Consider the following 22,367-nt stretch of genomic DNA (forward strand, 5'->3'; position numbering starts at 1 on the left):
AGACAAAATGTTCAAGAATAGAACAGCAGCCTTTAAATCCAGCAGGACACTGTATAATGGTGACATGTTGACACCAGAGTCTACTGTACTACTCTATAATCCATTTTTGAATAACAAAAATTTCCTCTGATAATTCGTGACTGTATTTCCACCTCAGGCTTTTCTACCAAGCAGTGTTGCCTCACAGCAGGAAGGTTCTGGGTTTGGCCCTCTCGGCTGGTTGGGGTCTTTCTGTGTGGAGTTTGCATGTTCTCCCTGTGTTTGCGTGGGTTCTCTCCAGGTACTCCAGCTTCCTCCCACAGTCCAAAGACATGCCGGTTAAGTTAATTGGTGACTCTAAATTGACTTCAGGTTGTGAGTGGTTGTCTGTCTCTATGTGTGGGCCCTGTGATTGACTGGCGACCAGTCCAGGGTGGACCCTGCCTCTCGCCTAATGCCAGCTGGGATTGGCTCCAGCCCCCCTGCAACCCTGAAGGATAAGTGATATGGATAATGCATTAATGGATGGATTTTTCTACCATGTGATGTGTACTACTTGACACTTAACATTTTCATTCAACTTACAAATTGAGTTCTTTCAAACAGCCTTGAAAGGTAAATAGGGGGAGAGTTCACGATCTGGTTCTTATTGGTCTTCAAGGCAGACATCTGATTTATTTGTCAGCATGTAACAATAACAGTTAAATTTTCTACTCTAACAATAATATAAAACATGCTGAAGTTAATCCAATATCAGCTTTTCTGAGTTGTTCATCAAGCAGCTGTATTTTTTACTTCTCTCCTATTCAGAGCCTGTTCTGTGCTGAAGACACTCAGTTTGGTGAAGTTAGTACAGCCTTGTTGTTAATGTTGACATGGTTCACGTGGCTGTAAATAATACTTAAATGTTTTTTTATTGCTGCCACTTTCATGAGCTGGAGGCTCACTGATAGTGATGACTTCTTTGAGTCTCGGTTTCAAACGGTTAACTCAAGAAATTGTATTTGTGCCATCCACTTCTGTTTAACGAAGGATTACAAACTTTGCCACTTCTCTTTAGTGGAGTATTTTATAGTCTGGCAGAGCAGGGTGTTTTAAATTGGGTGGTGTGACACAGCTAATATTATTGCTTGGTTTCTATATTGGACCAGGTCCCTCTGCACAGTCAAGTTGAATTATCTCAAAGGCACGAGTTTACATGTGAAAACACAATTCTGTTTCACCTCCACGAGCCAGTCCACTGATTTAATTCCATTTAAATGAATTGATTTCAGCATGGAATAAGTGCTTGTGTCATTGGGCTGTAAGACATTTAGACTCCAAAGTGACTCTGTGTGCACTGATTCAAGTAAATATCTGAATTTCTCAACACTGTAGATGTCTCCATACAATCCAACCAGCTAAATTTACAGAATCAGATGACGCACCGTGTAGTATAGTGTCAAAATAAGAGTTTACAGAGGGACAGGGGAGAATGGTAGAGAGTATGGGTGTGTTGTGAACCAATATGTGGGGTTGTGTTCTCCCTGAACTGCAGCTGCACTTCAAACACTCATCTTTCTCCCATCAACACACATTAGCCGGTAGCTCCCGCTCCCAGACAGCTTACAGAAATAGCATCGCTGTTGCATGGGACTGGGAGGTGCCACTGTGCACCGTTTTTCCTCATGCTACAGTATGTGGGTATTACCATGGAAACTGCAGAGAAATGTCCAAATTACTGTCAAAGAGCCAGGATACAGAGACGTAGGCTTACATCAGTTTGTACAGTCAGTTTGTGCATCCAGCCTCTCAACAACTAAGCCTTTGTTTTACTTCTACTTCCCTCCATGAGAAGCTAAACCAGAACACCAGAAATTTGCCGCTAGGTGTTGTTTTTTGAGCACAATAAAACTTCTTGATTTACTTTAAAAAGAGCACTTGATAAGATTTGTGAGCGCTAATAATACTGTGGGTTAACAATGTGCATATTGAAGGTCCTGAAATGTTCTTAAACTGGGGCTGCTGTGTTTTTACAGTGCACTGCACTGGAGGGTGAATGAACTTACGACCTCATTGAGGGAATGGCATGTTAAAAAGCTCAAATCCCTGTAGTGTGATTTCCTGTTGCACTGTGGGAGAAAAGCACTTGGGTCAAAGTTCACTCCCTTATATAATAATGATAATAATAATGATAGCAACAATAAACGAAGTATTCATCTCACATTTTACACAGAAATATTGCTGGTGGGATAATGGAAATCCCGACTAATGCTGACAACTTAAATGGCACACACCTCCTGATGAAAATGACGTCATCATTCTCTAACCGTAAAGGGGAGGGACCTTGTAACGGTTAAATCCTCTCAGCCATTAGCGTGGAGGCGCTGCAATCTCAAACAGCGAGGGCACCATGCTGCATTCAGGTACAGTCGAGAATTTTCTAATCGCCCTTTTAGTGCTCTGGTGGAAATGTGTGGTATGCATCTGACCCTCTGTCTCAAATGTGTTTTATACTCTTTGCCAAATCTGTGTTTTTCACTATATTCGATAACATGTGGACTATTTCTGTCTCAGGATGCCACACGCAGCATTAATGCAGGGGCCTTTTTTAGCTGAAAAAAGTGTAAATATTGTCAGCAGTAGTGTGACAGTTCTGGAAACAGTTCACAAAAATAAAAAATAAATTGCACTGATTCTTAGAGAGACACTTACACACACAGACGTACATACGCAGACAAATATCTGTTTTTATCTTGTCTTGTTATGCCTTATCCCCATTTTATGCTGCTTTGCACTTTTACTCCACAACATTTTGAATGCAATATTACTTTACTGCTTTTTACTCAACTACATTTATTTGACATGTTAGTTACGTTGCAGATTTAGACTATCAATACAAAATATTAGTCAACTAACAAATACTGACACATTATTATGTATTAAGCCTCCCTGTACTGTATAAAGCAGTTAAAATTAGCTCCACCTTTTCTAGCAGTGACATTTAAGTGACGTGCACATCAATGCATCAGTAGCTCTAACCCTATAATATAATGTACATGAATCTGAAATGGGCCATTTTGTATAATGAATTGTTTTACTTTTGGTACTTTAAGGACTATTTGGGCAGCTTAGTATTGCTATTTTTTTCCACAATATTTTTATTGAGTTTTCAACTACATAAAATACAACATGTTATATACATATAGTGTATAAACATCAGTAGATTGCTGCTTTGAAAAACACAGAAACACAGAACAGAGTACTCTAATTCCTTTGTGTAAAATATAACAAGTAGGCCTCTTAAGAAAATTATTAATTCTAGAAGATCGGAAACTGCACTGTCTGCAGTCAGTCTCTTCTGTTAGATCCAATCCCTTCACATAATTAATGAAGGGCGTCTAAATGCTCTCAAATACCTGCTGTGTAGCTTTTAAAATATAAGTTATCCTCTGTAACAGAAGGCTTGATAACATCCATCTTATCCACTGAGTAGTGCCTGAGTCTGTGAGTCTGTTGCAATACATGTTTTGGCATAGAGCAGGCTGAGATCTATAAATTCTTATTTATTTTTACTACAATTGTGTTTCTCCAGATACACACCCAACAGAAAAAGCTTTGGGTCATCTAAGATTTGTTTTGAAATAATCTTTTCGATTATAGCTCTTACCTCTTCTCATGACTTTTGAATTTTTCTGCATTTCCATATATAGTAAAGCAACATCCCTCTTGTTTTCTGTACATTAGCATTGCTATTCTTACTTAAAGTTCCCATATTGTGCCAAATGCACTTTCTAATGCCTTCTCAAAATAAATGTGTCCAGTCCATGTGTTTATTCCCCTGCTCCATCTTTCAGTAAATGTGTGAGAAAACACCTCATTCAGATTTACCTCCCTTTATGATGTCACAAGGGGATCTGTTGATCATATCCTCCAGCCAATCAGTAGGTGGACTGTCTCCACCCATGAAAACCTCCTGAGTCCACCTTGGTGTCCGCCATTGTTTTTTCCTCACTAAAACCAACTCAGGGTAACAGAAAGATGGTGAATGCAAAAGCAAAGCACAGTTTGTCCTGTTCATCTAAAACAGAGTGTGCAGAAAGAGGCTGGAAAAACTGCAGCAGCCCTCTCATGCACATTAAACCATTTAAACCTATTCTAGTAGGACCCCCAAATACAAGTATGGACTTTAAAATGAATATAATATGGAACCTTTAAATAAAATATCTGAGAAAAATAAAAATTATTGTCAGTTGCAGCCCTGTTTTCCAGCGAGCACAGGCATAGATGAATGCTAAATGTTCCGAGGGGTCATGAATGCAGCAGTATGGGAGGGTCTAGTGAGTAGCAGTCTGGCCGCTGCCTCGGTCCTTCACTCCGACCACAGCTGCTTCACGGGAAGGACTCCAGCGGGAGGGAAACACGGAGGTCTCAGACACTTGAAAGCTCACTGTGGGAAAAGGTAAGAGAACAAACTGTGGCTTTTTGTCTCTTTGGCTTCATTTCACAAGCGCCGAAAAGCGCCTGGAGCCGTTCGAGCGAGTTTGCGGTGTGTAGGAAAAAAGTAGTTCAGGCGAGCACCGATCTGTGAAGACACGCTAATGAGCCGAGACAGCAGCGGCAGCTCGGCCAGCTGAAACCTGTTACTTGTTTAGAAGTTTTCCAACGGAATGACTCTAGTGTTTCGACGTTTGGTGGCTGGAAATGCCGGAGAAAAGTGTGAGAAAGTGGGGACACTCCTGTTTGTCCTCTCTCTGTCTCTCCAGCAGTATCCTGTCGGAGATATGGATCATATCAGCATTCCTGCCACACAAACCCAGCCCAGTCTGTGCCCATAAAATACTTCAATACGTATTTAAACCATATGGACTTGAGCTGTGGAGGCAGACAGACGATATTTACCCGCTGTAAAAACTTTATCTTTTCTTTCTCTTTGGGAACCTGTTTGGCCAGTAAAGGGAAAGGATGGTATCGGATGTTTTTTTCCTCTGGACAGGGATCCCTGGAAAGCAAAATATACATATATAAAAACCACTTTTATGCTAACGACAGAGTATTTTTCACGTTTTTATCTGCTCAAGAAAAGTCTATCCTCTCGCCTGTTTAGAATAATTGCTCAAACATTTGTCTGTCCCGAGGAAATTCCTCTCTCCGAGTCACCACACCCTTGTTGTGTTGCTCGGCTACTGTAGCGCAGACCCTCATATCTCTCCCAGGCTTGCTCCCTTGTCTTGACATGTCCCCCATAGCAAAATGCACCACCAGCATCGACCGTCAATCCTGCAAAAGTCAACCATGCATCCACTGGGTGGGTTACTCCCTTTTGTGATTGTGCTCTGGCACACAGAGATGATGCTAAAAGGCAAGACACAAACAGGATAAGGATGCATGAAATGTTTTCCTACATCTTCATCGCCTTATGTGTGCATGCAAAGTGTTTGTGTTTGTGTGGCTACTACAGGAGAAAGTATGATGTCATTGTAGCTGAACAGCTGAGTGCTGACCAAGCTGTTTGCAGGTGGTGGTCAGAAGTGGAAGTGTTACCCAGTGGTATACACAAACACAAATCAGTGTCAATGCAGTGGGAGGAAATGTTGTGGAAATCCCCAATCTAGACTATGTTAGTGTAAAAGCAGACGTTAGGATGTCTGCTCTTCACATCCGTGTGTGGTTTTGACTGTGGTTCCACTAAGTGATGTAATCCAGAGCCACACTGTGTGAAGTTAGCCGTGTTAAAGGAAGTAGTTTTAATGGCGTTATATGCACATATAAGTGCTGTGGATTCTGGGTTGGATATTTTAGTATGCAGACAATAAGTAAGAGCCCACACACAGTGGGAATTCCTGCAGAAATGTAAGTGGGGAAATGGTTGAAGATGAATATCTCTAGTCAAACCATTAAATAATTAAATGTTTTGCAGAGAGTTCCAAGCATTTAGAACATAAACAAGCTAAAATTTAATATATTTCTAAACCATCTGTCAATAGTAGTACAGTAGAATGAGTTAAACACAACAAAATATGCAGACAGATATATTAATGTAAATATGATTACCAGCCAGGTGGTATTGTCATTTCTTGATTGCTTGTTCGGTTTTATAAAATGTAAGAAAGTAGTGAAAAATGTCCATCACAGTTAATCAAAACTCAGTGTTACGTCTTCATGTGTCTCGTTTTGTCTGGCCAACAGTCCAAAACCCAAACATAATAAATGAATGTAAAACTGATTAAAGCAGCAAATTCTCACATATTGGAAGCTGGAAGTTAGTTGGTGTTTTTGCTTCAAAAATGACTTCAATGATTAATCAATTAACAAAATAGCTACCAATTGATTTTTGGTTGATTGATTAATCAGTCCATCAGCCAATTATTTCAGCTCTATACCAGAGGTTGTTATACTGATCTAAATGGACCATCATATCCCTCCACTTTTTTTAGACCTGAGTCCTACTTTTACATATTTTCATGTCTAGATGACTTTTAGGTAGAAAAACTTTTGTAATAATCCACTGGACCTTTTCCAAAAGTTTTTGCACCAGTCATTTCAAACCCAAAATATGTAAGTACAGGGGCCAGGATGACATATATTTGGGTTATATTTTAAGTAGATATAAGTATCGGATGGGGTATCACTATCGGCAGATTCATCGTTAAAGGACTCTGGTTGGAATCGGGTCTAAAAAAACAAAAACGCTACCTCTGCGAATAACCTTTAATATCCTAAATTTCAAATTAAGATAACAAGACAAGGTGTTTCATGTTGACCGAGTTGACATTTGGATATGGTATCTTCCATCTCTAGCTTGTGAGTTCTACGTATTTTTCTTCTTGCCATATTGAGGTCATTTCAGAATACCACTCAATAAGCTCAGTAGGTCAGGATGAAAGCCTTCATGGAAAACTATTATGGATCAAAAGCTCCATATATGCCAGGATCGCCAGAGGCCATTTCACCCTGGTGCTGCGTCTCATTTTGCTCCCCGTGACATGCTCTCCACCACCGACCGACAATGAGTGTTTTACTATTCACCAGCCGGAGCTTCAGGGATGGTGAACATAGGAAGTACACTCAGAATAGTTCTCCAAAGCAAACCCCCTAAACAAATATTTAGGAAAAGTGCATGAACAGAAGGGGGGTTGCTCAGATGGCATTTTTTCCATCCTTCCTGCTCATGTTATTACGCTATAGGTGCTTATCAGCAGGGGTATTCAGACACAATGCTCCACAGTATCCTTTCTTAGATTAGTCAACTTTCCATCAGTGGTGATTTCCAAGGAGGCCAGCGTCATCCTGAAAACTAATTTTACTGCAGTATCTTTTACACAGAGAACACAGGAAAATGCTGAGTTCAGGCTCTTAACTGATTCTGTTTCCCAGTCATCTGATGGTGACCAACGAACATGTCCGCATGGAAAATTGTGTCTGTGGCCTGTGGGGTGTATCAACCACAGACAGCAAGCCAGATGAGCAAATCCTCTGTGGTTTAAAAAAATAAAAAATAATCTCTTGGAGAGTTTCCTGTTTGGATCTTGGTGCTTGCTGTCTCAGGAAGTCCCAAAAAGGACATTTCAGAAAGCTGAACACTTCTTCTGAGTTAGCAGCAGAGTCCGAAGGGATGGTTTCTGATAGCCGCTTCCATTTCGGATCCAGTTCCCGCTTAGCTAATTACCCAGATTTGTTTAGCTCAGACACTAACGAATCTTTTTCTCTCCTCCACAGTTAAACCTTAACTTATATGATATCGACATTTTGAATAGTTCCGAATCAGGACCTTCAGTATTTGGAGTAAAGAGGCTACAGCTGTTAATTAAATGTGTCCAACACATTTATTTAACATGTCATATATTATACTAATTATCTCATTCCCAGGTCGTACATGATGTGAACATTGATTGGGCTGCCAGTAAAATTAGTGTTTCTGTCTAGTCAGCCAGTAAAAGGCAGTTAGACTATCTCAGTTGGTTAGCCTTGAGTGTCTCGCAGATGTTAAGATGATAAGATTCAATAAAGGATTTGATAAAACGAAACTGCCGAGGTGATGTGGGTGGTGACTCCATCCAGGCTGCATGCGTGTCTCAGCTTCTGCTTTCATTTGTGCTGTGTGAGTCGGAAAGGAGGAATGCAGCACCCTAAGGATACAGAACATTAGCTCCCCGATGGTGACATCACACTGCAACACAGGAAGAGAGGGAGAGGCAGAAAAAGGAAGGGATGAGAGGAGGACACAGTGTGAACAAGAGCCCGGAGGAGGATGTGTAGAAGAGGGGAAGCTATAAAGGAATAAATCATGAGTGAGTGAGAAAGACGTTGTAATAAAGTTCAACAGAGGCGGTGTGTGTCCGTAAATATGCACACTTTATAATCTTGTAGCAGCAGCGGAAACTTAGAAAACAGAAATGCAGTCATGAAATGCATTCAAATCCTGATTAGCTCCATTCCCAATCCACTCCATGACTAATTCATCCTCTTTTTTTTATTTCATTCACATGGAATATTAATCAAAGACTTGCTTACTTACTAATCTTTGATATGTTTTAAGTTTATCCAAATGTGTTGCTTGTGCTATAACATGTTCTAGTTTTGACCACCACGCCTCTCCTTCCTCTCTTCCCTCCGTCTGTCCGACTTTTCTTTCTGTTTGTACTGCAAGCGGAGGCTCAGGGGCGGATGAAAGCATAATTCTGTGTGATATTCCTCTCTTTCGTCCTCTGCTCTGAGCTGAGCTGTGTGCACTGTGATAAATTGGGCTGGGGGAGTCTCAATGGCTCTGTCCTATTTTGGGCTCCAGCTAGGTTCTCTGACTTGAGCTGCCTCCCTGGCCTGGATCCTGAGCAGCCACTTCTGGTCTCAAGTGTGATTCAACCTTGAAAATTTGAGCTTGGCTTCAACTTCTCAACAAGAATTTCTCTAATCCCACCTCATGCAAAAGGTTGTTTAATAATAACAATATATTCTATAATGAGAGAGAGCAAAAATCTCATCGGCCGCAGCACTATTTTGTAGGTGCGTCTTAATGAGTCTGGTTTGCTCTCCCAGAGTTCGATCCAGTATGTATATATCTTAATTGTATATTTAATTTGTTTTCCCTACACAGCTCCTATACATCTCCACAGTGCACTCCTAGCCTTAAGTAGGTCTACATAAAAATTACGAAAGCAGTCTGAGTGTTTGTCTGCTAAATAGCTCTGCATTAAGAAAGTACAGCCAGCATCTCCCTTAATGGTTTCTATTAAAGGGGAACACCAATGATCTCACACATCAAACTCTGTTTACGGGTTTTAAAGAGTATGGTTTCAAAAAAAAAAAAATTATAATCCAGAGGGAGCTACTTGAAATCTGAAGTTTGAAAATTTGTAGACACTACAAGGCATTCATTAGAAAAGCAAACTTGTTTTGTACGTAAGTACTGTATTCGCCATCCTTTGTCCTGTTCTCATTAAGCAGTTCTCATTAAGTGGTCACATGCACCGTTTTTTTTTGTCTTTTTCATGTTGTCCAGCCAAATTGAACAAAGGACCTCCTCTTCCTGTCAGGCAGCCGTCGTCATGTTTTCTAGCGTGTATGTGTGGAAGGTCTGAGAGACGAACTTTTGCATATTTGGGGACAGTAAGCTAATTGTGAATGTAAGTTTAAACACATTTGTTTAGATACACGTTCTGTATGTTTATGGTAGAGTGTGCTTCATGTATAATCCTGTCCTCAACATTTCAACCCGGAGAAACAGAGGCAGACGCTGCTGGGAGGAGGGATGTTGTGTGTTTAGAAGAAAAGGGTGAGGGGTGTTGAAAGTGGGTGAGACATTCCTCACAGCTTACGTCCTTCCACAGTCAGACAGGGGTGTGTGTGTGTGTGTGTGTGTGTGTGTGTGTGTGTGTGTGTGTGTGTGTGTGTGTGTGTGTGTGTGTGTGTGTGTGTGTGTGTGTGTGTGTGTGTGTGTGTGTGTGTGTGTGTGTGTGTGTGTGTGTGTGTGTGTGTGTGTGTGTGTGTGTGTGTGTGTGTGTGTGAGAGAGCATCCAGTGACCCGTTATTAATCATCATGTGGAATGCATTTTGCTGCTTTGACCAATCAGTGTGTCAATACCTGAGCTGCTATCCCTCAGTTAATATTTGTCTGTAACAGCTCAAATGTTTTGTTCATCACCAGCAAGTGTAGAGGTAGTTTATATTTGACCGGTGGGGGGTCCCAGCAGAGCTTGTGCCACTTTCCAAAGAAAAGGGATTTAGGGAGGACATATTTATTCAGTCGTGGTCAGGTGCAGATCTGTTGAGCAGCTGAAATCCTCCTAGTTTATCTTCTTGTAATTCTATATTTACCCATTTTTCTGTCCTTATTCAGTAAACATCTTTAGCCAAGGTCACAGATGTTGTATGTACTGTCCTTAGCCTTTGGCTGAATAAGGAAAAAAATTCAAGCTGGTAAATTTAAGGAAAGTGAAACCACATTTACCCATGTGTGTACCCAGACTCTTTATTCAGGACAGTACAGAAGAAGCACGAAGTTTTGACTGTTTTCACATCAAGATTTCAGCGATTTCTTTCTATTTTCCTTGCTGTTCTGAAGTGACACCTTCAGTTCTCTGTAGATTTTCATTCAAGACCAGACTCAACGTAACCACTCACAGACATTTACCAACTTTCCTGAAGGCACTCCAATCTGCGTTCTTCAGGCTGTTGAGAGTACCTCACCTCTGTCGAGGTGGTTTGCATCATTGAGCTGGTTTTCTTGAGGAGCCTGTGAGACATGAAATACGGCCCAGGACTTCCACTCAACAGATCTACAGTCTGAAGGCTTCTCAGATGCCAAAACACTGTGCGGCGGTTTAACTATACTCTGAGGCAAGTTATCACACCAGCAGCCGTTTTGCCTTTTGTCACACTGATCACGAGGTAAACGGTAGAAATATGCTGTTCATGTTACAAAGTAATCCTCCGGGAATGTGTGCTTGCAAGTATTTAATTGGTCACACAACAGCGCCTTGCTAGAAGACGTCACATTGCTTTGCATTAAAACTTGAGCCAGGTTTAGGTTCTAACTTTATTGCTGGCTGACCCTACATTTTTTCGCCTGAACCCCCTCATTGCCGGATTGGCCTCATTCAAATTAATTAGGATGCAGTATTATTTTTCCTCGCATAGTTAAAGTCCGCCTGAACACAGCCTAAGCCAGGTGATGAGTGTTGTTTGGTTATGATCAGATGTAACATTTAAGTGATTTCCTAAATTATTTTGTACAATGGCCTGTGGAGTGGTGTGTGGTGGGACTGCCTGTGAAGAGAGACGTGTCTCTCATTGTGGGTGGCAGAAAGGTTGGACAGCTTTCCACGAAACAACAACATACTAATGCTCAAATGTAGCTGCCAATAATTGGCAGCTTTTTTAAAAGTGTTCTCTCAAAATCAAAAGAAACAAAGGCAAGTTTTTATCTTCTTTTTTCATCCATAGCAGCCCTGATTGCATTGTTTGCTGCTGTTTATATCATTTATTGAAACAGATGTTCTCCACACATAATTCACCCATTCACAACACTGTGCAGTTCCACTGTTTTAACAGAGCTCAGTGGGGTGTTTTTCAACAGCTGGCCCATCTAGAACAAACCGAGAAAAGATTGGAAATGCTTTGGGCTTTTTTGAATAGTCAGAATGATTAATGTCTTCAAAATGTAATGAGTAAAACATGTATAGTAACTGTCTGTTTTGATCTTTGGAACTCTTGAGTGCCTTCAGCCTTTAGATAAGTCTAATATCATACAGGATTAGATCAGACCTAACCTTTGCGGCTCCTCGCCCTGTGGGGTTGGATCATATCTTAAAGGCATTTTATCAGCTGGGAAATGTCTCTGTTGTTCAGGTGAAAATACACAAATCCCTGTATGTACTTTGATGATTCTGCTTGAGTTGGACCGGTGCAAGCCTTCGTGACTTAATGAGTAAGCCATGAATACTGAAACTCCTATTATTAAATCATCTTAATGACCGAATCATTATTAAGACATGAGGATGATTTAATTATAGGAGTTTTATGGCTTCTGCATACTCTTGATGGGATGATGTAAATAAAACGAGTTTGCTGATTAGAAACTGGTTGATACTTCAAGAAGAGAGGGTTTCTTATTGTCCCTCCTGGAGCTCACTGGGTGGTTTGCTTTCTCTACCACTTCTAATGAACAAGACCGGCTAATGCGTTACTCCCGCAGGGGTGAGTCAAAACCTGCCAGGGAGAAATGAGCGTATGTGCTGCATGTGCTAGGAATGAGAACTTTGTCCTTTGCTACCCCGCACAGGGACAAACATTACGCAAGACAGGATCATTCATCCCAAGACACGTGTGAACACGCATTCTCCTGCACAGCTATACGCCCGTTCTCCGAGGTGTGTGTGTGTGTGTGCACGTGCGTGTCTGTGGACTGGCACTTAGAATATGTCTTCTGTTCATTTTCGCGTTCTTCTTGTTCTTTGTAACTCAGATTTATGCAGCTGTAATGACATGTGACCAGCTTGGTCTCCGGCTCTCATATATCCAGTTCACTGCTGCTTCTATGAGTGAGTTCAACGCCACACAGATAGCTATCCTTATTTCAATTATTTATGGGCACATTTTGACTGTTTTTTTTTTTTTTTTTAATTATTTTTCCTCCATCACTGACAGAGGCCTACTTAGTACAACATAAAATCCAGGGCACACTTAATTATTGATTGCTGAATATGGCACAGAGTGTCATAATAAAAAGCAAATGGTAAAACAATGAATAGCTGCTGACGCTGTAAGATTTAATTCTTGGGTGCATTTCCTTTGCTTTTAATGAGGTGAATGTAGCCTCTGTAATATGATTAAGTATCATATTAAAATGCAGTTAAACTCACTTGAAGGCCATAGAAAAGTGAAAAGTGTCCCTAGGTAGTACTGACTTAATATAATATTCATATGACCCTGTGTAAGTCTGCTCTCCATGAACCCTCACACACACTATCTTTTAGCAGACTGATAAAATGAACATGGAAATTGCACCACGAGTCCCAGCTGTTTAAAGATGAGGAAAAAGAAGAGGAGTGACTGGTTGCCTTGGACTCGTCCTTGTGCTAATAAGGATTATTTGAAGTGACCCGAGGGGAGAAACTCAGAGAGGGAGACAGTTGTCTTTCCTGTTGCTCATTACTCTCCCCCCTCACTACTGTTTATGTCTTACCAGGAAGTGACAGGAAGCAGAGAAAGGAAATGAGAAAAACACATTAAGCACCTGCAGATCTTTACCAGTTATTTTAACTGAAGACTGACTTCAGCTTTGTATAAGAAAAGTCATGCTTTGTCATCTTCAAAGCAAAGCTTTTACTGTCAGCCACCTGCAGGGAGTGTGAACTGTGCACCAAGAGCATACAAGTGAATCATTTGAGATAATTAATGCAGTGAAACCTTAAAAAATATATTTTACTGGTTCCCCTGCCACCAGCTTAACAGGTGTCGACTCACCTCTTCACTGTCTGGGACTTTGTTTGTTACATGTAAATGTCACAGCTGTCAATTATTTTGTATTATATGTATTTTTATACTTGCATGGTTTGAAGAAGGACTATTCATCTATTCTAGGTCTGAATTCAGTACTGTGTTGTTAATTCAGCTGTGTTGCTTTCCTAATCTCATATTTAAGTTATATTTTACATATATCCTTGCCTTTCTTTCTACCTCTTGATTAACTGATTTCTCCTTTGGATTAGATGCTAGACAGTAGTGAAAATGTTGATCACAGCTTCCTGAAGTGACATCTTCAAACGTCCTGGTTTGTCTGACAAACAGTCCAAAACCTAAAGATATATCGGTTACAATCACTCAGGCCAGAAAGGCTAGAACTCTCTAATGTTTGGCAAGTTTTCATGAAAACTTACTTCATCCTATTTGATTTACCAAAATAATTAGGCTAAATGATTAAATGTTTCAGGTCCATTTGTCTTACTTCCATAAACATCTCTACTACTACAATTACTAGGGGTTTTTCGGAAATTTTCAGTATTAGTCTTTTTGGTTTGGTTCGTGTGTATATGGAACTAATGCACCGTTGTTTTAGCCTTTTTTAGTGCATGTGCGGAACTTAATTTAAAACTCAGTTTCTCTCCGTAGCAAGATATACCCATGTGCTGGGTGTCATCCATTCAGCACATGCACACCTCATGAAGTAATCTCGGTCACCATGCGTGCATTCACAAGCGCATGCCGCAGAGAGATTGCATGTAATTTAGCACAAACCAGTTTGTAGTTATGGCGAAAGCAGATAAGCCGGAGCTGGAAGATCCTCCAGTATCATTTAAGGCTGCTGTTTGGGAAAATTACAGTTTCTCAGTTCACAACAATGACGATAGACTAAGACAGGTGAAGTGGACCAAAGCTATATGCTGGCATTGTTCAGTTGTGATCAGGTATGCTGCAGGCTTCATTGGAGTCCTTGGTGTCACTGCCCCTGTCCTTGTAGTGGCACAGTCCCCCAATACACACCATGTGCTGCCAATGTTGGAGTAGTCAGCATGCTATCATCATCAATAAACTGCATTATTTGTCACAACACAAAATCTGCAGGACAAACCCCGTTTTCTGAAGCTTTCTGGGGCTGCACGGTACCTACCACTCACGTGTGTGTGTGTGTGTGTCTTCCCTCTGGCAGTGACAGTATGATGTATGGAGTAGCAGCAGCCTGCTATCACAGAGAACAGGTGGCTCTCTCCAGAGACAAACTGACAACACACTGGCCTGATTTAATGTGTGGGAGAGAAAAGCAAACTGAACAATTGCGTTTTTTCTTCTTGTGGTGAAAATGACTGTGGCCAATAGAAGCAGAGGAAACTGTGGAGATGCACATTTAATTCTTGAACGTACACAAACACCTGGTCCTGGGTCCTCTTGGTTATCTCTAGGACTCATTGTTTACAGAGCTGAAGAAAATAATGTACACTGCAGGGTTTTGACAGAATAAATTGTTTTGGTCACTCTGCATTGACGAGCCATCAGGCAGTTTGTAAGAATTTAATTGGCTTTAGTTTCTATGAATATTTTGTATCTATTATTTGTATTTTGTGCCTCCCCAGCCCACTCAGACCATTTCAGAGGAACCAACTGTTTATACACAAGTGCAGCAAAACTCTGTTGGAGAGATATTACAGTTGTATATTTGTTGGTGTCTGAGTGGTTTGTTGAGCTGTACTGATTATGAAAGAAGTAATTTTATCTGTATTTAGATTTGCTGTTTTCTTGGGTCACTGTTTTACTCCACAGGATAAGTTGTTTTACTTCTAGGCTCCTTAAACATGTAATGACCGACTGTTAAGCCTCTTGGCAGGGAACACAACACTTAACACACCAGACACATGACCTTTTTAAGTTGACATGGCAAACTTGTTAGCAAACAGTTGCTTATTTGCTGCAGATACGAAGCAACATTATCACTTGTTTGGAGTCACGTCTATGGCCGACTGGCAAATATAAGCCCAGTACTCCTTTTAGGTCCCTACTACTTCCTGAGGGAAATATGAGGCTCTGTAGCTGCTCCACTATGTTCACTAGGGTTAAGAGCCTAAACAGTGCTATGAGAGCGGTTAGAAACCAACGCAATGAGGTGGAAGATGCTATAAAGCTCTGTGGAGTTGAGAAGTGCAGTCGGGTGATAATTTTCTACAGGTTCATCACTATGAGTGACACCTTTCACACACCAGTAGCCATACCATTCACTGTTAATGTAAAACTATTGATTATTTCATTAATTAGGGTGTATCTTTCTACCATTTATCAGCTGTGATTTAGATGGTTTTGTGATGGCGGAGGTGAGAGTCTTTGTTTTGGTCCAGGTAGTCTTAGACTGGTGAAAGCTGATGCTGCTGGCAGGCAGCCAGTAGGTTGTCTCATCACCTACTGCGTTCTCTCCATTATTGTCAGCTTGTGGGTAGATGGCTATTGATCCGTGTGTGTTGGTGTGTGCGTGGCCACGTTGCACTCACACATGCACTCCTTCCGTGGATGAAAGCAAAGAGAACAGGAGAGGATTTGTGTGCAATACAGAGGTGTCATCAAAAACCAGTAAGAGCTGTGGATCACGTGGCCACAGGGATGTAGAAGTGACACATTAAAAATCCTTTTTGTGCCAGAGGCCATGCATGTGCAGCAGTGTGTAGAGCACAGAGGCTCTCCTCCTGTTCTCTTCCCTCCCACTAATGTTGAATCCACAGCCTGGCTCTGTTTTTCACCTCACACACAGGACGCAGCCCAGGAAAGGGAAGAGGGTGCGGCTCTAAAATGGACTTTGATCGTCTTTTTTTCCCCCTCGTTCTAACTCTTAATATATCTGGTTTCATTGTTTCACCTCCGCCCTGTTTGAATCATCTTGTTTTCACCAGTTCACTGATTGTTTGGTCTATCCTATGCATCTGAGTCTTTTCCATATAGACTAACCACAGTTTGTTCTGTTTGTAGATGGCTGCCATCAGGAAGAAGTTGGTGATAGTTGGGGATGGTGCATGTGGGAAGACCTGTCTGCTCATCGTCTTCAGCAAGGACCAGTTCCCAGAGGTCTACGTCCCCACTGTGTTTGAAAACTACATCGCTGACATTGAAGTTGATGGCAAACAGGTACTGTATCTTTAAAATAACTTAATATTTGTTTTGGTGAGATGGTTTTTAATAATGGTGGTATGAAATAACCAAGCACATTTACTCAAGCACAGTACTTTACTGCTAATTTTGAGGAGTTGTACTTACTTTTACATTACTAGTTACCATACAGAAAATGGTTTTATATTAAAAAAGTAAATGTTAGACTTGTAATACACAACACATTGTGAAGATTAAACCAGTGGTCCCAACCACAAAGTCTGGTTTGGGCTCCATGTCACGTTTCAGATGTTCCACCAACAAGACATTTTCCCTTTTAATATCCTCAAATGGTTTAAGCTGTTTGAAGTCCAGAGAAATACAATTATAAAATATTTCACAAAGGAAAAAGTTATAATAGTCCAAAAATGAAATTAGATTCATGAAACAGAACTTTGTTTTGTTTTTTTCTTTCCTGTCCCATAAATCTTCTCTGTCGCCTTGGATGGGAACCTCTTGACCTAACCACCAAACTGTATATAAAGTAGTTAAAACTAGCTCCACCTTAACCAGCTACAACAGTAAAATGATGCTTACACTTTCTTTCATTAGTATTAACAATTTACTAATGTAATATTTAATTACGTAACACTCATGGGGGACATTTTACTGCAGAAAAAATACTTTTACTTTTGATTCTTGAAATGTATTTCGCTGATAACATGTCTGTATTTCTACAGTAAATAGGATTTTGAATGCTGGACTTTTACATGTAATGGAGTACTTTTGCTTGTTGTATAAGGATGTGAATCTATCTTCCACCACCAATAGACACACAGTACTCGGATCAGGCAGCTTCATGTGCCACACACTAAAACTGCTGCTGTAGTGCTAAAAATGTGACCCTGTGACCACGTGCCATCAAGGCCGATGGGGATAAGTGTGTATTGTAAGCAAATCCTTGGTTCTTTTCATTGTTGTAAAGCAGTAGACCTCTAGCCAACAACAGGAAATGGATCAGTGCCACCTTCCTGCCCAGTGTTGGAACCTGCAGACCCCTCATACATCATGACTAATGTCCCGTTTCCTGTTCCTGTTTCCTGTGCTGTACAATACAAAGCTGCTTGTACTCAAAGCTTCTCATCTGTGGTACAGAGATTTTTAAAAATATATATATTTGATGTTGTGAAATATTTAAGATTTACTGTCATTATTGAACTTACAGCTTCCCCCTCTTATGATTCTTTTATATTTACTTGTGGTGACAACAAAGAAAAGAAGGCAGCGTTTCAGGCAGGCAGCATTGGTGGTAAATTAAACTACAGACGAGGCTGACTCCTGAGAGACATCTAGTGGTAAAAGATTTCAAAAGCAGAAATGGACACCAGTTCGTCATGGTGTGGTGTTGCTCACTTTCCCAGACAGACGATGTGATGCAGCCCAGCCCACTGTCTCACATACTGTGGAAAGGGCCCCATCTATGCTAAACTATAAGTCAGGAGGCAGTGTGGCTTGCCAACCTTGCCAATGCGAGTAGTTTGTCAGCCAACAAGCCAGACGTGGCAAGACATGAGAGTAGAGATATGTCAGACAGAACCACTAATAAACTGTAGTTGCTCTCTGGGGGACAATTATAACTGTTTTAACCCAATACTCAGCTGTATCGGGCTCAGAATCCAGCTGTGATTGTAATGGTGGTGATGTTACCATAGAATTAAATCAGCATCATGCAGGATAAGCTAGGTCAAGATTACAGTGAAAGCTAAGTGACCACAGTCAATAAGGAGACTGTTTGAGTCAAAAGCGAAATGTTGTACATATGTAATGACACTTCAAGGCTACTGTGTATACAACACTCCTATAATGGTGCTTTGGGGCTGCATTGTAGCTTGTGCTACAGCAAGCAAATAATTATTTTCTGGGCATTTGTTTTATGTAGAGCAGGTCAGGCACTCTGGGATTGCCAACAGTTTGATTAACAGCCCAAGAAAAGCCTGCGAGAGCCATCTCCACCTCTGGGGAGTTGCTTTTTAGGCGTGACAGCGGAGGAATGAACTGTGTTAAATCCTATTTTTCCTTCCTCTTTCCAGCCTTGTCGCCCAGATTCTCTTTGTTCACTTCCCCCCTCTTCTTCTGTCAGTGAAGTGGAAATAACATATCCTCTTTTAATAATGTGTTGTTTTGATCTTCGTCTCTCTCAGGTGGAGCTGGCGTTGTGGGACACAGCAGGTCAGGAAGACTATGACAGACTGAGGCCTCTCTCGTACCCTGACACAGATGTTATCCTCATGTGCTTCTCCATAGACAGCCCCGACAGTTTAGGTAAGGCTGCATGTAAATTGCTTATCCACTAAGCAAAACTGTGAGTAACATTTAAGAAAACCAGTGTCCCAGCAAAGTCATTTTTTGATGACAGAGGAAGAAGTGTGCAAACCTGATTAAAATATTGATGAAAATAAAGTAATGTTTTTGACCTTTTTGTAGTTGTACTTCAGTGAGTCAAGGCAACTGGTCATGTTTTTTCAGTTTAGACTGAGAACAAGCAAGACGAGGCCCATGTATGGATTAAATCTGCAAAGTTAAATGCAGAATTTGCATGCCATGCTGATACTAAACATAGGCTAATAACACCTGGTAGGGGGTTCCCTCTGAGTCCATAAACCTATTAACATTGAACAAGCTACAATCCTTTTTTTGTTTTTGCACCGATGCAGGAAGGTATTTTGGTTAACGCTCCATTAAATGTCCACATTTTCCACCACAAGGAGAGCCCATCCGTCGGTGCAGTAAAATCACAACTGATCCTCTCTGTAGGATTTTCCCTTCTGGCAATTGATGTATTTTTGCTGAATTTCCCCATTTACAGCCTGTGTTCAGACTTCATTCAGCTAACGATCCATTTTATGAAAACTTTATTCAGATGGTGTTTTTAATGATTATGATTAAATTATTACAGTTGGCTGTTAGTCTGCTTTCATGTTCCTGTTCAGTGATTCAAGTCCACATTTGACTTTTTCTCGGCTACAGAAATATGAATGACTAATTAGGAAGTTAAAACATACAGTAAGAAGAACATGTTTAAATTAATAGTAAGTTGACTGGATCATCACTATTCATTAGATTGTCCAAGATCGATGTAGATGTAGATTGACTGATCAATTCTAAGAGAGACTTCCATTTTTTTTTTATTCAGTCAGTTCCACATTAAAGGGAAGCAAGATGAACAAACAAATTTCCAGACTATAACCAAGCTGCTGCTGCTGCTGTGTGAGACTATGAGGGCATTTTCCAGAGGGATACTCAGAATATATCACATGTATTTCAAGCAAAGACTGAGTGTTCTTGGCCATCAAAAACCTAAATGAAACTGATGGAAAAAAACAGTCTTGTTTAGTAAGTCTCCAGCCCTGAGGCTTTCTCCCAGTGTTTGGAAATGGGCATGCCTATGCTTATCACAGCACGGCATCTCCTTCTAGACGGCACAGATTTTTTTGGCTAGCAGACTCGACTGTGTATCTGGGAGGGACCTCAGTGACCTCTCGATGTTTGTATGGTCACAAGGGAAAGTACAAAGCCTCTCCCATCTGTCCTTGTAGGGAGAAAAGACTGGACTTCACTGTGCAGTAATTTTTCATTCTTGTAGAGAACATTCCCGAGAAATGGACGCCTGAAGTGAAACACTTTTGTCCCAACGTCCCGATCATTCTCGTGGGTAACAAGAAGGACCTCAGGAATGATGAACACACACGCAGGGAGCTGGCCAAGATGAAACAGGTGTGTGTTTCTGTATCATTTGTGTTACTGGCAACAAATGATCCCAAAACTAATCAATCTTCCTGTTTATTTTAACCCACTATGTGCTCGTTACACCTCCAGGAGCCAGTGAAGTCTGAGGAGGGCAGAGACATGGCCAACCGCATCAGTGCCTTTGGCTACCTGGAGTGCTCCGCCAAGACCAAGGACGGTGTGCGGGAGGTGTTCGAGATGGCCACCAGAGCAGCACTGCAGGTCCGCAAGCGCAAGAAGAGAGGCGGCTGCCAGCTGCTGTGAGCGGACACAGTTTGTCAGCCAATCAGCACCTGAGGGAGGACACCCCCCTCCCTCTCCCTGTTACACACAGAGCAAACCTAGAGAAACCTTAAATCAATGGCTTCCGTGGACTATACTTACTTCACAGATGCAGAAATGCCATAGAAGAATATGAAAGACTGACACACCTGTTTAAAAGCAAAACAAATCAGCCTTTTTTAAACCTTATTTCCTCTGCTACTCACACACTGTCGGTTTTGTTTCCTTGCCATTTTGTTTTTCTCCACCAGCATACCAGCCTGTCTGTGTGAAGGATCTGCCCCTTCCGCCTATATGAATGTATGTTTGTATTTATATGTGCATATACTTTACAAATATATCATGCGTCAGCCTCTGTCATGATTGTTTACAGAGAAGGGTCTTGAAGCTCACATACTTACTGTCTCGCTCTCAGCTCACGGCTGCAAGTCGCAGACAGTTTTAGATTTGCTTTAGATTAGTACAGAGCCCCATGCCTCTCTTGAACCTGCATGTACGACTCAGTCTCCTTCAGTCACGATCCACCTGTTTGTCATACCGCTATTCATTTCACACCCTCAAAGTGCTATTTCACCAATTGCTGAGTCAGCAGAGCTCTGTTTTTCCCCAGCTTTCGCTTCTGACAGAAAGGACTAAATTTAGAGCCTGTTCACTCTGCATTAATCCACCGAAACCTACATAAACTGAAGCAGCAGCGACTATTTTGTGCAGAGATTTTGGACTGCACCTAGCTCTGTCTCTCTTTCATGGTGACAGCTTAAACTGGCACTGGAGACAGTGGTCCATTGTCATGGGCACAGTACTCTCAGTCACGCTCACACTGGCTCTGACAGACTCGCCTCTGTCATGACGTCACCTCCGCCTTCCTCCTGTCTGAATTCTGTACTGGGGATTCAGATCCAGTAAACAGTGATTCCACATCACTGTGTCCTGGACTCCCTGAGGAAAACTGTAATCTGCAGGTTGGATAATGGATGCACAGTAAATACAGCCATATTGACATTCAGACAGATCGTAAGCCTGTTCTGTGTATAAAAGTTTTAATGAAATTACCAACTGACTTTATTACCAGTGTGCCATCTCATCAGAGTGGCTCACCAGATCAACAGCTCTCTGGACTATTTGAAATTGGGCCTTGATTTTACTCCATACCCAAGAGGCATTTCCTTTAAATGTGAATAAGGATATGAGTGCATCGCCAGCGTCCAGTCAAATATTTTCTCTTGAGTAGCCCCTTGATAAAAATCTACAGAGGGCGTATATGTCAGGGAACAACTGTGGTGTTTGGCCTCAAAGCTGAAACTAAATTTGAACTAGTTTTTACATCTGTGTCATTAAATTGCAACAGAATTTAGAGGAAAAGCCTGAGAGGCAACTTCATGTGGCTGTTTTCACAATTTGGACTTCAGTAATTTTCTCCACACTTCTTCTTCTCATGACATAAAGTCATCAAGCCACCTCATCTTCTTAGAGCTAACCCTCCGATGCTGTCAGTGTGTGCTTCTGTATCACGACTGGAGCAAAGAGATGCAATACACGTTACTTAACAGGTCCTGTCATGAAAGAGCCCTGAACACACTGTATGTAAATGTAATTTGGCTGTTATGCGGGCTTAGGCTAATTCCTGAAGAGTGCCTCTATGTCTGTAATGTCACACACCATAGTTCAAGAGAAAATGTTGATTGTGATGATGCTTTACAAACAGGAGTTGAATGTGTGGGTGAGACAAACATGTTATTAAAGTATTTTTGGAAAACTACGTAATATAAGCTGGTTTG

The 22,367-nt window shown here is 41.2% G+C and overlaps 1 protein-coding gene across 1 annotated transcript; it reads left to right on the forward strand.

Moving 5' to 3' along the window:
- The first annotated feature begins 4,311 nt into the window (after positions 1–4,311).
- On the forward strand, positions 4,312–22,348 carry LOC139210381 (rho-related GTP-binding protein RhoA-D). The gene is made up of 5 exons (XM_070840417.1): positions 4,312–4,420; positions 16,405–16,560; positions 18,723–18,843; positions 20,165–20,295; positions 20,398–22,348. The coding sequence occupies exons 2-5, from the start codon at positions 16,405–16,407 to the stop codon at positions 20,569–20,571; spliced, it is 582 nt and encodes a 193-aa protein (XP_070696518.1). The 5' UTR covers positions 4,312–4,420; the 3' UTR covers positions 20,572–22,348.
- Positions 22,349–22,367: the final 19 nt, after the last annotated feature.

This window comes from Pempheris klunzingeri, chromosome 11 (genome assembly GCF_042242105.1).
Source record: "Pempheris klunzingeri isolate RE-2024b chromosome 11, fPemKlu1.hap1, whole genome shotgun sequence".
Taxonomy (NCBI): Eukaryota; Metazoa; Chordata; class Actinopteri; order Acropomatiformes; family Pempheridae; genus Pempheris; species Pempheris klunzingeri.